The 15,476-nt window shown below is 39.6% G+C and overlaps 1 protein-coding gene across 7 annotated transcripts in view; it reads left to right on the top strand.

The window, feature by feature from the left end:
- The window catches only part of rbbp8 (retinoblastoma binding protein 8), a 141,811-nt gene that overhangs the window by 74,790 nt on the left and 51,545 nt on the right, over positions 1-15,476 (top strand). For all 7 annotated transcript variants that reach the window (XM_059983862.1, XM_059983872.1, XM_059983899.1 and 4 more), the window contains one exon: positions 2,866-2,908. In XM_059983862.1, coding sequence (XP_059839845.1) covers positions 2,866-2,908 — 43 coding nt within the window. The remainder of the gene's footprint in view (positions 1-2,865; positions 2,909-15,476) is intronic.

Raw genomic sequence — 15,476 nt, forward strand, 5'->3', positions numbered from 1 at the left:
TGGGCAGGACCCACTGATATAAGCCAATCACTTGACATATTTTAAAAATCAATCCAAGCCCTAATGATATAAACAAACCACCCACTTTGCATAATTTCTTTTACTCATTCTTGAGATGTGAATTACATAAACTGACAAGGTTATTTAATCTTGCTGTGTAAGCAATAACCTGAGGAAATGTGAATGTACAGCTAGCAGTACATGTCTCAGATTTTATGCCCGCATCATGAAATATCTGCAGGAGATTGGAAACGTGGCTGTGAAATTTCTGTGGAGTTATACTGGGATTAGATGAGTAATCTCTCATAATAAATTTCTCTTTTGTTAGGCCTGGCTTCAACCAATGAGGCATTTTCTCATTCATTCCTGTTGAATTCAACTTGCCAGTGTTTCCTGTGGTCAGCTAGGTCAAATGTTGTTTTGGTGTTAAGAATGGCCATATTTGTTTCTTCTGGAATTAAGCTACTGTATTTCGCTTGAGGTTGAAATCAGGTGGGAAAGAGAAAGTGGACCAAAGTGGTCTTGTTGGAGTCTCAATTGATCACTGGTGAGCAGGTTATTAGAAAGTACTCTATAATTGCAATATTAATGATGTCTTCTAACTAATGGTAATTAACCAGATTGTATTAATCCTGATTTAGTTAGTCAAGACATTTGTTTACAAGTTTTCGTACACTTCTTTGTTGGATGTGAGTTTTGTTGTTGCAGAGGACAGCTTAGCTAAAGAATTGCCTGGTTCTGGAGCAGATCTCTTGAGTGTTGGGATAGAGATGTTGTCAGACCTAGAGCCTTTGTGCTGACAACGTGGAGTGGCTAAAGCTAGACTGTCCTCTTCTAGATAATTCAGTCTTGACTTTTACTGTAAACGTGAGAAAATCTGCAGGTGATGAGTCCCGAAGAAGGGTCTTGGTCCTTAAATGCTGATTGTTTACTCCTTTCCTGCCTGGCCTGCTGAGTTCCTCCAGCATTGCGTGTATGTGGCTTTTACTGTGTGCTTTTCCATCATTATTGATGATGATAGGAATATTCCTGAAACCTCATGTTGCCATTTGATTGTCTACTACTTTTTCACAAGAGAATTCAGCAGCTTTGAAGAGTTTTGATCTGACCTGTTAATGGCCAATTAGCTGATTATAGTGTTTACTACAAATGCCATTGTTATGTTATAGCTGCTCCAGATTGGCATCTTCTCTGTTGCCACTTCTTTTATTTTTTTAACACATCATGAAACCTGGTTGGTTCCCTAGTTTGGAAGAGAAAGTAGTCTCGTGTTTCAGGAAGTAATATGTAAGGGAGCTGTTTGAGTTCTTGGTCTGAACTGGGGACTTGGCTGAATCAGTCTTATTTTAGTGCAGACAATGGTGCACTCTACAAGTGGAATGATTTCCATGAGTAATAGAAACATAGAAAACCTACAGCACAATACAGGCCCTTTGGCCCACAAAATCATGTGACTTCAATGAGTCAAAATAGTTTTTTGATTTAGTAGTTTTTTCCACTCTTGGTTTTTTTTTGACACACCATAGATGTTGTATGATAGCGGTATCATTCAGGACTTGGTCAGTGATGATACTACCAAGCCAATCTTGATGGACAATGAAGAATCCAATCAGTTTACTTACTATGCCCTACTTTCCTTCATATTTCTTGTAAGTGTTGCTCCACACTGAGCAGTCTAATTTTATCCATTAGTAGGAAGATGGTAGGAGGTAATCAGTAGGTTTCTTCATCTGATACTCTGGACTTAAAGTTTAATGATCTGTTTTTGAGGACTCTCAGAGTCACCCCTTCTTGCCTGTAACCCACTGGTGTAGGTGTATCCAGGGATGATGTTGGCTACACTCTGCAGTTCTGAGAGTCTGATTGCATCAGACCTCTAGTTTAGTCTGTGTACCTGGTTTCTCAATTTAGACATGTCTGGAGATGTTAAAGGTTTATTATATCATTGACAGGATTGGGTGAGGCTGTTGACTCCAATATCTAGGTCAAAAACAGATGGACTGCCTTGTTTTATCTTTGCCATTACATGGATATCATTACTAAGATTAATCAACCTTTTCAAATATCCCTAGCCACTCTGAATAGAATGAGTGGAGAGATCCTGTTACAAAGATCCCAAGGATCTTAAGTATATGATCATCTACTAAATTACTCTTTGAACTTCAACCAATATTTGAATTTCTTTCTTGTAAAAATAATACTTCATTCTGTAGAGAACTAGATGGAGGAGTTAAGTACATGGGATTTAACTGGTTGCTATTCAAGCAGAGTAGACCCCTTTCAAAACAGGGTCATGTATATGAAAGTTTTAAGTGCGGATTATCTACTTCTGTAACTAGTTTTTCAGGTTATTTGCATTTGACTGTACAATTTATTATCCTGTTTCAGCCTAGGTGTGTATCAATCTAAAAGCGACTACAGTAATAATCACATAGCGAAGTATTAAAATATTGTAGCTTTTAAATTATAGGCTTTTAATAGCTGATCAAACAATAATGTTAATCACCCCTTAGAGAGACAAAACAGTCAGTCATTCTTATTGGAGGCAACAGACAACAGTAATACTTTGGGAGTCTACTTGTCAGAACTGCTCTTAGAAGAGCCAAAGTATTAACTTGTTTGTTCTTGCCTCAAATACCGACTGACCTGCTTTATTCCAAGATCGTTTTCTGATTTTGTTCTACACTTCCAATGTCTGTAGCATTTTATATTTATGATTTCACACAATGAATGCTTCCCCTCTTCCCCCCCCATACTTAATGAAGTAGAGGGATGTAATATTAGCTAACTGACTACAAAATATAATTGTTATAATTCTTGTTGTTGTTGTTTCTTTCTGAAATGTAATTTTATTTTTAATCACAGTGCTGCAAGTAAAAGTAACCAAACTAAAGAAGGAGAGATGTTTGTAAGTATCTTAAATTTCTTCTGAAACATTGTTTAATGATACACTGAATATAAGTTAAAGCTGTCTTTTCAGTGGCTTAGAAGTCAGGCCAGGAAAAGTAATGTTTATTGCCACTAAATACAGGTTCCCCCCGCAATTCAAAGGTAGAGTGTTCCTATGAAACCGTTTGTAAACCGAAATGTCATAAAGCGAAGAAGCAATTACCATTAACTTATATGGGAAAAATTTTTGAGCGTTCCCAGACCCAAAAAATAACCTACCAAATCATACCAAATAACACACAAAACCTAAAATAACACTAACATATAGTAAAAGCAGGAATTATATGATAAATGTAGACCCTATATAAAGTAGAAATATTGTATGTATGGTGTAGTTTCAGTTATCAAAATCAGGAAGACAGCAAGCCAAAGTCGATTTGGAGAAAAAAAATCGGCACGTACATGCATACATACGCACGTACATGCATGCGCAAACAACTACCCGCACAAGGTTTCACAGTCGTTGTAGTCTTTCTCGGGGTAAACAGACGTATAAAGCAGTCATCTTTTTCTCGTAAAAGCAAAAATCATCTTTGGGTAGTGAAAACAGGTACTAATGTAGGTCTTTCATAACAGCAAGTTGTTGTAAAGCGAACGTTCGAAAAACGGGGGATACCTGTACTGACAGACTATGTAAAACAGCCAGTGTATGATGTTGGATTTTCTATTATCATACTTTGTTTAATTTAGAAAGGTAATTATAGAATCGTTGAAGTAAATGAGTCTATTTAGCAGTTAGTCCATGCTGGCTTCTTCTAGGGTAGTCTATTCAACCCCATTTCCTTGTTCTTTTCCCACAGCCCGATGAGTTATGATGCTCTATTTGATAGGCTCTGTTTCTAGACAGTGAATTCCAGATCTTAACCACTGTTCTATAAAGGAATTGTAGTTTGATTCCCTTGCCACTGAAATACAAATGCTGAAACATTATGTAACTGTACTGATGTGCAAATATGAAATGGAGATAGTAGAGCATTTTACTTCTGAAAAATACAAATTTTAGCATTGACGTTACTATTGCTAATTGTCTCTGACATTTGGTTGTGTGATTGCTTTTTTTATATTAACTTTATAATACTATGAGTAGGCTACAAATAGAGAAAAATACAGTTGTATTTTGCCCCTTCATTTTGCATTGGTGTCCATTGGCCCTTGGACCTGCCCGTATTTTTGATTTAGTGATCCATATTTTTTTTAAAATACTACTTATTTAATCTAACTATATAAACCATTCTTGACTTTGTACATCCCCATTAAATCTTCTTCCAATATAAATTGCTCCAAGGTGAATAACTTGAGTCTTCAGTCTAGCCTAAAGGTAAAATCTCTCAGACCTGGAATCATTCTAGAACATCTCTTGCACACTATCTCTCTGATCTTAGTCTCTCCAACCCTGGTGACCAGAACTGGTTGGTTACTTCTGTTATGGCTTAGCCGGAGTTTTATAAAGTTATGATTAACATAATAATTGAAGCTATTAATAATAAAGTCATTGTCATAAAGAAGTACAGCACAGAAACAGAAGTGCTTGCCGAACCTTTTAAACTGCCTACTCCCATCAACCTGCACCAAAACCATAGCTCTCCATATCCCTACCAATGTTAAAATGTATCTTCAGAAGAATAAAAATATGCCTTTTTGCCAATTCATATCTGAGTGCTTAAGTAACTGGAACCGAGCGTTTAGGAATTTGTTAATATTTCAGTTTTACTATCCATTGTGAGTTACTTTACTTAATCATATCATTTGACATGCATATGCTTACTCCGGATACTTTGATCAGTATCATTTTAACATTGGTTTGGTAATGATATATTAATTATCTATGCAATTTAAATCTACCAACTGAAAGCATTCAATAGTGGAAACACAAGATTGGAAATATTAAAAACAGAATTGGGTCACTCAACCCTTTTAGGATCATGGCTGATCCAACATTCCCCAAGTTCACTTTACTGCACTTTCACCTTAACACTTACTCGCCGGTGGCTTCCACTCCGGACTTTGTGTTACAACATTATCAATCTGAACTGCTTACACGTTCCTTGCTACTCAACTTCAGCCCCCAGCCATTTTTATGCCATATGTAAATTTAGCTACTATATATTTTATTCCTTTCCCAACCATTATTACTAAGTAGTTGTGTTCCTGTGGCATCCCATTTGCTGCAAGTTGCCAACCTGCGAGTGATCCTCTTTTCTCTGTTTACTGCCTGTTGGTCAATATTCATTAAATTGTACAATGCAGAAACGGGCCCTTTTAGCCCGCATTGTCTCTGTCGATTATAATACTTATCTATGCCTATCCCATCTGCCTGTGTTAGGGCCATATTCCCTTAAACTTTCCCCATTCAAGTATGTACCCAAATGCCTTTTATACATTGTGCTTTCATCACTTCCTCGAGGTTATTTCCAAATATTCACCACCCTCTGTGGAAAAACTTGTCCCTCATATCGCCCTTAAATTTCCCCCTTTACCTCAAAAAGTTTTGCTCTCTAATTCTTGACTCTGCTGTCACTCATCATTTTATAAATTTCCTTTAAAGTTATCCCTCACTTCCCTGTGTTCTTGTGAAAAAATCTGTCCTTATAAATACAGCCAGGCAACATCTTGGTGAATCCCTGCTGCATTCTGTGGGTACCACATCCTGTAGTATGGAGACAAAACTGCACACGATACTGCGGTGGTCTAACCAATGTTTTGTATGGCAGCAACATGACATCCTGTTTCTTATAGCAAATGCTTGTCTTATGAAAACAAACGTACACAATGCCTTTTCCCTACCATGACCATCTGTGTCACCATTTTCATGGAACAATGGAATCAGAATCAGACTTTAATCGCCAAGTACCTGTGCACATACAAAGGAATTTACTTCCGACAGATGTTGTCTCTCTGCTCATAACAATAATAATGATAAATATAAATGAAAATATAGATTATACATACAAGTAGTGCAATCCAAGTGATAGTTAGCCGACAGTTAACCGGCAGTTAACTGTTCAGCAAAGTGACCGCAGTAGGGAAAAAACTTCTCCAGTGCCTATTAGTCTTAGTCTGGAGGGATCTGAAGCGCCTACCAGACGGAAGCAGTTCAAACAGTCCGTGCGCAGGATGGAAGGAATCCTTTATGATGTTCCCCGCCCTCTTCTTCAACCTGGAAGAGTACAGGTCCACAATAGAGGGCAGGGAGGCTCCAATGATGCGCTCGGCAGTCCTCACTGTGTGCTGTAGTCTGGTTCTATCCTGCTTGGTGGCGGCTCCAAACCACACAGTGATGGAGGTGCACAGGACAGACTCAATGACTGCAGTATAGAACTTCACTTCTTGCACTTCAAGGTCTCTCCATACATCAACAATCCCAGGGTGTCTGCCGTTAACTCTGTATGTCCTATCAGAATTTGACTTTCCAAATTGCATTACCTTACACTTGCTTGCATTAAATTCTGTCTGCCATTTCTGCAACAAACTTTTCAGCTAACTTGTGTCATGCTTTCTGCTTAGACAATCTTCTTGACTCCACCAATTTTTGTGTCATCTGCAGACTAATTAATGAAATCACCTACATTCCTATCCAAGCCATTTATACACATTACAAACAACAAAGTTCCCCAGCGCTAGTTCCTAGGGAACATATTTTGTGGACTTCCAATCAGAAAAAACACTTATTCACAGTTGTCCTCTTCCATGTTCTGTTACCAGGTTAATATTGGATCCAGTTTGCCAGCATATCTGGAGTCCCTTGTGCCTTAATTTTCTGTCCCAGCCTACCTTGACAAAGTCTTATTCGGCTCCGTGAAAACCATGTCTACTGCCTTCATCAGTTTTTGTAGTTATCCCCTCAAAAAGAACTCAGTCGTATTCATGAGATGTAATCTCCCCTGCGTATAAAAAAACACACTGACTTCTCCTGTTCAGTCTCCATCTTTCCAAGTGTACAAAAATCCTGTCCCACCAAAGCTTCCCTACCACTCACTGGTCTATAGTTTTCAGGCTAATCCCAAATGGACAACATCCCCTATTCTTCAGTCTGTGGCTAACAAAGATGCAAAAATCTGTCGTTGCTCTAGTAATCTCCTCCCTTGCTTACCTTTGCATGCTGGTATTGACCGCATCAGACCTTGAGAATTTATCAACTCTAATGTGCACCTGTTTTTCCAGTGGTTACACGTTCATGATATCTATATGTTCTAGAAGAAGTGCCCCTCCCTGAACTCACCAACCTCCATGGTTTCTGTGGTAAATAGCACAGAGAAGTGTTGATTTAGAACTTTATTCATATCATCTGGCAGCAATTTTTTTTCAGAATCTATTAATTATTTGGTTACATATTTTACTTCTAATAGAGAGTTTTGGGATTCTCCTTAGTCCTATCTGCCAAGGCCACCTTTTGCCCTTCTACTTTCTTTCTCTCCTGTATCCCCTATAAACTAGAAGTGACTTGTTCAATATCATTTTCCTACTCTATAACTATTCTTGCCAATGTTTTATCTTTAGCAGTGTGCTATTATTGTGAGTCATTTTATTGAATGCCTTCCAGAAGTCCATACAAGATTTCTCTTTTCAGTTCCATCTATGCAATGGTGGAGACCTCCTTAAGTTATTCCAATATATCCATCAAGATATTATTTCCTCTTGATGCCGTACTGACTCTGCTACATTTAACTATAAAATATCAAAAATGTTGGTATGACTTATAGTAATTGGTTTTAACATTTTCCTACAATACATATTACGCCTATAGTTTGCTGCCCCCCCTTTTATGAACAGGGGTGTAACATTAGTAGTTTCTAATCCTCTATAACTTATCTGGAACCTTAAGAAATTTTGGAAGAATATAACTACTTTTGTAGCCATTTCTGTAGGCTTCAAAGATGCATGCCCATCCAGGCTAAGGGCTCATATCCATCCCAAGGTTCCCAATCTAGGGTTCATGGATCCCCTTCTTAATGGCGTTGGTCTATGGCAGGGGTCAGCAACCTTTACCACTGAAAGAGCCACTTGGACCCGTTTCCCACAGAAAAGAAAACACTGGGAGCCGCAAAACCCGTTTGACATTTAAAATGAAATAACACTGCATACGTTTTTTTTGCCTTTATGCTATGTATAAACAAACTATAATGTGTTGCATTTATGAAATTGATGAACTCCTGAAGAGAAAACGAAATTACATTTCTGCATGCAACAAAAACATTTTGAACTCCGAAAAAAAGACGTTGGGTTGAAGGTTACTTTTAAGTAAAATACTCAATGTCTATTTGAGTTCTTCTTGTATTTATGAAAAACGCTGAACTTAAATTTTCCGCCAGCAGCAAACCAAAAATAACATCAGCCTGCTGTCAACCTGAAAAATAAAAGGACTATTTCACTGAACAATGAAAAAATATGAATATTCCTAAAATAATAGGCAATTAAAATATGTATCATACTTGGTTAATGGGATTTCTGCTCCTGGACCTCAGTGCACAGCATCTGCACATCAGGGCTGTATGACGTCACCTTCATCTTTACACAGGGTCGCAAGCTGTCATCTGTGAGGCGTGCACGATGTTTGTTTTTAATAAAGTTCATGTTGGAGAACACCTGCTCACATACATATGTGGATCCAAAGATCGACAGGACTCCAAGCGCATACTTTTTAATGTTTACATAAATGTCGGGGATAGCATTCCATGTTTCGAACACAAGTTTGACCGGTTTAGGGAGGTTTTCAATATCACTCCATTTGTGATTCTGAGCAAGAACGGCCTTCTAACGGGCAACATCTTCAAGGTCTGCTGTCAAGCGTCTAAACTTGGACACCCATATGTCTTTGTCGGCTATTTCAGCCAGTTCCATCTCAAGATCAGGTTTACTCACACCTGCCAATGCAGTCGTATTCAGTAGAGATGAATCGATGCTTGGGGGAGTGACCGGGAAGGATAATGTGTTTTTTTCCTCTCTGAACTCGCAGAAGCATTTCCCAAATGATGTTTGCATTGCGATGATTGCAGAATGTAAATACTCCGAACTTATCATGTCGTGACCTTGTTTGAACTCTCTCAAATTGGGGAAGTGAGACAAAGTGCCTTTCTGTCAATCTCTGGCAAGCACTGTCAACTTGCGCTCGAATGCCAAAACTCCTCCAACATGTGTAGGGCTGTACGTCCTTTCCCCTGAAGAGCTGTGTTCAGCGTGTTCAGGTGCGCTGTCATGTCTACCATGAAGTGTAGCTTTTCCAGCCCTTTGCTGCCCAGGAAAGTTTTCACTTCTTCCAGACACGCGACAAAGCGTTTCAGCACCTCCCCTCTGGACAGCCACCGGACTTTGTTGTGCAGCAGGAGATCAGAATATGCGCTTTCCAGCTCGTCCAGTAACAAACGGAATTGACGGTGATTTAAACTTTTTGCCATTATTTTATTGACAATCTGAATGACAACATCCATTACTTCTGTGCATTCCGGAGGAAATGTTTGAGCGCACAGTGCCTCTTGGTGCAAGATGCAGTGAAAAATCAGCAGCTTTCTGTCCACCGACTTCTGCAGTAAAGCCACAATTCCCTTGTGCGTTCCCATCATATTCGGTGCCCCCATCAGTAGCTACTGACACCAGGTGGGTAGTCTTTATTCCTTTGGCTCTTAAACAATTCAAGACATCCTCACAGATGTCCTCCCCCCGTGTTTGGTCTTTTAGAGGTATCAACTCAATCAGTTCTTCCTGTGGCCCGGCAGAGTTTACATACCGGCAGAACAACGCTATTTGTTGAATATCACCTTTGTCTTTAGACTGGTCACAGGCAATCGAGTAGGCCACAGCTGAATTGATGTCTTTAATTTGCTGTCTTGTGATGTCTTCTGCCATTTTTATGGTTCTGTCTTTGACAGTCTTTGCAGAGAGCGGCATATCCCTGATTTTCTGCACAATTTCACTCTTGTTTTTAAAGTCCGTGAATAGATGTTCTGAAATCTTAATGAAAGATTCTTTTATATATTCACCATCTGTAAACTGCTTCCCGTGCCTGACTATTTCCTGAGTGGCAATATAACTAGCGTATGTCGTTGGTTTTCCGGACTTCATCCATTGCTTGAAATGATTTTTGCTCAGATCAACTTTCCGCATCAGTTCCGAAACTGCTTTTTTTCTCTCATCTCCATCCGGATATTTTTGAGCAAAGGCTGCGTGTTTATTCTAGAAATGCTTTGCAACATTTGACTTTTTGTTGTTTGCTAGTTTCTCATTGCATATTGAGCATACCGGTAAACCAGTCTCGTCAACAGTGAAAGCAAATGAATCCGTCCACGTATCATTAAACGTTCTGTTTTCTTCAGTCACTTTTCTTTTTTTAGAATTCTCCATAGTTGGCCTACCTTGGATCGAAAAATTAAAGAAATCGCGCACTGACGGGTGTCAGGTATTGGCAGTGGTGACGTATATTAATAGCGATAAAAACACGTTGTAGCAGTGTGCTCACGCAGTCAGTAAACTGCAGTCGAATAACTTTATTCGAACTAAACAGCCTTACTTTTAAGCCTCCCTCAACCTGGCCCCCATGGGCGCGGATGCTGCAAAAGACCAATTATTTCCCAAAGCAACAGGGAGCCGCAGCACGGTGGTAAAAGATCCGCATGTGGCTCCGGAGCTGCGGGTTGCCGACCCCCGGTCTATGGCATAAAGAAGTCTGGGATCCCCATTCCCATTTTCCTCTCTCAGCTTATCTCCTTACCTGCCCATCACCTCCCTCTGGTGCTCCTTCTCCTTCCTTTTCTTCCATGCCCTTCTCTCCTCTCCTATCAAACTCCCCCTTCTCCAGTCCTTTATATCTTTCACTAATCACCTTCACAGCTCTTTACTTCACCCCTCCCCCACCTCCTTTTACTTATCACCTACTACCTTGTATTTCTTCCTCACCTCCCCCCAGCTTTGTACTCTGACTTTGCATCTTTTTTCTCTAGTTCTGATGAAGGGTCTCGGCTCAAAACTGATTTGTTCCAGAATTTTGTATGTATTGCTTGGATTTCCAGCATCTGCAGATTTTCTCTTGTTTAAGTCTCATTAGATTGTTCAATATCAGTTATTTAGTGAGAGTTTCTCCACAATCTGTAAAACCAGAAAATCCTTTAGATCATGAGTAGCTGTTAGCAGAAGGCGGGATATGCATGTGGTGTTTGCAGATGAATGTTCTAATTTAGTTGTTGCATATTTGATTTCTTCAGGCAGAGTTCACCCTTGGTGCCCAGCAGATAAAATAAGACCATAATTCAGGGAAACTGGCATCAAATTCCCTGTATGTGTCCTCATACTTGGCGATAATAAAGGATTCTGATTCTGATAATTCTGCTTATATGTCTTAAGTCATTTGACCCATCGAGTCTGCTCCACCTTCTTAACGGCTCCACATCATGGCTGATCAGTTTTACTCTCAGGCCTAATCTCCTGCCTTATCCCTGTAATCTTTCATGCTCAGGTTTATCAAGAATCTTAGATTGTGAGGACACTCAGTCCTCATTTATTGTCATTTAGTAATGCATGCATTAAGAAATGATACAACGTTCCTCCAGTATGATACCACAAAAACACAAGACAGACCAAGACTAACTTACAAAAACCACATAATTATAACATATAGTTACAACAGTACAAATCAATGCCGTAATTTGATAAGGGCAGACCATGGACATGGTAAATGAAAGTTTCAAAGTCCTCGATAGCCCATCATTTCACGCAGATGGTAGAAGGAAGAAAAACTCTTCCTGCCATGAACCTGCAAAGCACTGCAAAGCTTCCTGATGCAGCCTCTGGAAGCATCCGACCACAGCCAACTCTGAGTCCATCCAAAAATCTTCAAGCCTCCGACCAGCCCTCCAACACCGAGCACCATCTCTGCCAATCGCTTTGACCTCGGCCCCGGCCGCCAAGCAACAGGCAAAGCCGAGGATTCGGGGCCTTCCTCTCCAGAGATTTCTCGATCGCACAGTAGCAGCGGCAGCGAAACAGGCATGTCAGAAGTTTCACCAGATGTTCCTCTGTGCTTTTCACGTCTGTCCCCATCAAATCAGGATTGTGCATGGCCCTCACTTACAAATAACAGATTGTAGCGGTGTGCTACACGCAGCGCTAAAATTACGACACGGAGTCAGTAACTGCATTCGAAGGAAAAAACCTTATTCGAAATCTTCAGCCTCATTTTTAAGCCTCCCTCAACCTGCCCCCCATGGCGCAGAGGCTCCAAAGCTCTGTGCTCGCAAACCCCCGTAGGCTATCTAATTGTGAGTCGGTTCGGATGTGCCAGGAAATGGGTCGCCACAAGATATTCATTCCTGGAGTGGCCGCGCGCACTGCCGTTGCGCCGCCATTTTACAATTTCTAACTTAAGGTATACCCAATGACTTAGCCTCCACAGCCTGCTGTGGCAGTGAATTAAGGTTAAAGGAATCACTCCTCATTTCAGTTCTAAATGGACATCTCTGTATTCTGAGGTCATATGTACCCTCTGGTCCTAGATTCTGCCACTATAGGAAATATCCTCTCCACATCCACTCTTTCTAGGCCTTTCAACATTTGATAGGTTTCAGTGAGATTCTACCCCCCCCCCCCCCAATTCTACTGAATTCCTGCAAGTACAGGCCCAAAGCCATCAAATGCTCCTAATATGATAAACCTTTCATCTCTGGAATCATTTTTGTGAACTTCCTTTGAACCCTCTCCAATGTCAGCACATCCTTTCTTAGATTAGGGGCCCAAAACTATTCACAATACTTGAATTTAGGCCTCACCAGTGCATTATAAAGCCTCAGCATTATATCCTTATTTTTTACATCCTCTCAAATGAATGCTAACATTGTATTTGTCTTCCTCACCACTGACTCAACCTGTAAAGTAACCGTAAAGGAACCCTGCACTAGGACTCCCAAGTCTTTTGCACCTCATAAAAGTATTAAATGATTTTATAGCAGAATGACAACAGTGGAGGACAATCTTAAATTTCTGTTCACTTTTGTATTCAGTTGAACACATTCTTTTCTGTTTGCAAATATTTATGTTTTAATTCAGTAAGAGGTAGATAATTAAGATCCACTCTGGAGTTCACTCAACCATTCAATAATGCTGTGGCAGTATCTGTTTTCTTTATAATGTCTAATGTCTTACCATACATCAGAGCAGAATTAACAGATTTATTTGATGAGAGTTAAATTCTGGAAGTTGCTTAGCTGGTGGGGGTGGATGGGGGTACAGGATAGAATCTTCTGTCAAGTCAAAAGAAATAGTATTTGACCTGGAATTACAAAAGAGCACTTTGAGCTCCTCCCTGCATATAGGTTAAGTTTGAACAAAACTCATTCTTTTACATCTGGTGGAATGTAATGTTTTCCTGCAATATTTACAAGTTTTTTAAAACTCAAATTTGAACTGCTGCATGTTATTAACTTCATATTCCTTTATCCATTAACTGAATGGGAATGTGATATCTAGTAGCTGTCTCGGTAGTTAACACAAACATCAGATATGTATTTCCAGTTACATTTGGCAGGTAGAAGTGTTTTGGGTATGGAGTTTGCCAGAGTGAAACCTTTTTGGCTAAACAAATAAACATTGATTTACTACCCTTCTGTTGAATGCAGCCGTTCTCTAGTGAGCAGTGTTAACTTAACTGATTGAAACTTCGTATTTCTGTCCGTTTGCTCCATGGCTTATTACATAGGAGAATGACAGAACTATTGACTATTGTGTCCCTCCAACTGTGCTGAGTCTGAGGAGTTGGAACTGGCTGAAAAAAGCTGTTGGGGTAGGGGGAGAAGAATGGAAGTCATTCTGAGAAAATGATAGTTTTGTTACAAACTCTGGTTGCAAACTCCCAAATATATTTATGGATTTGAAGTTCTTAAATGGGGTTAATGCCTCTTATTTTGTAGATACTGCTGCCATAGACATCTAATTGTAGATTTGTTTCAAGCAGTCCTCTTCACTTGGCATGTTTTTTACAAAAAATATCGCATTCTAACATTAACAGTCTATTTAAAAACATCCAAATACAATTATAAAAGCACTTACTTGTATTTAGTATTTTCACAACATTCATGTCCTCATTCAGACAGATGAGGTTGTAGAGCATGCCTGCTCTTTCTGGACCGTTGCAATGAATCACACTTCTGCTGGACTGTCTGTTGGTGTTCAGATATATCAGTCAGCATCAGATCTCCAACTTGCTGTGGACAACTACCTTTCATTGCACAAGCACAGAACTCAGACTCAGAGGTATAAACCTGATAGCTGGAGGTTGCCCTGCCAGTTACAGTCAGTGCAATTCATGCCAATGGTTAAAGCCCTTTCATTTGTTAACTAGGACAAAGTTATCTCCTTCCAGTTTTTTCAAGCTTCAGTTTCTTTCTGCTTCAAGTACTTCATTTCTGATGCTTAGACACTTACCTTAGATACCTATAAAGGACTATTTGGATAAGCAAATACTGGCAAAGACTTGAATATTTCCATTGATTTTTTTTTCCCTTCCTGTTGTAGGGAACAGTTAGGTTTCATGCAATAGAAACTGCAAATGCTGGAAATACTCATCAGGTCTGGCAGCATCAATAGAGAGAGAAAAATGTGGTTTATATTTCAGGCCATTGAATTTTCAGCAGAATTAGGAAATGTTAGAAAATGAGCATATTTAAATTGCAGAGAAGGGACGTGTAGAGAGAGTAAAAGGAGCATCTGTGATAAGATGGTGTTAGAAAGATAGTCAATCAGAATAAGGCTTATTATTACCTGCATGTGTCATCAAAATTGTTAACTTAGCAGCAGCAGTACTTTAATGCAATACATAATATAGAAGAAAAATAATAATAAATAATAAATAAATCAAGCACAGTATAAGTATATTGAATAGATTAAAGATCATGTAAAACAGAAATAACATATATTTAAAAAATGAGGTAGTGTTCAAGGGTTCAATGTCCATTAAGGAATCAGATGGCAGAGGAAAAGAAGCTGTTCCTGAATCGCTGAGTGTGTGCCTTCAGGCTCCTGTACCTTCTGCTTGATGGTAACAGTGAGAAAAGGGCATGCCCTGGGTGCTGGGGGTCCATAATAACAGAGGCTGCCTTTCTGAGACACCGCTCAACAAAGATGACTTGGGTACTTTGTAGTCTAGTACCCAAGATAGAGCCAACTAAATTTACAACTCTCTGCAGCTTCTTTCAGTCCTGTGCAGTAGTGTCCCCCTCCATACGATACAGTGATGCAGCCTGTAAGAGTGCTCTCCATGGTACAACTGTAGAAGTTTGTGAGTGTATTTGTATACATGCCAAATCCCTTCAAACTGCTAATTAAGTATAGTTGCTGTCTTGCCTTCTTTATAACTGCATTGATATGTTGGGACCAGGTTAGGTCTTCAGAGATATCGAAACCCAGGAACCTGCTCACTCTCTCCTCTTTTCATCCCTGTATGAGGATTGGTATGTGTTCCTTCATCTTACCCTCCCTGAAATCCACAATCATCTCTTTCGTTTTACTGACGTTGAGTGCAAGATTGTTGCTGTGACACTACTCCACTA

The sequence above is a fragment of the Hypanus sabinus genome, chromosome 1 (genome assembly GCF_030144855.1).
Source record: "Hypanus sabinus isolate sHypSab1 chromosome 1, sHypSab1.hap1, whole genome shotgun sequence".
In the NCBI taxonomy this organism is placed as follows: domain Eukaryota; kingdom Metazoa; phylum Chordata; class Chondrichthyes; order Myliobatiformes; family Dasyatidae; genus Hypanus; species Hypanus sabinus.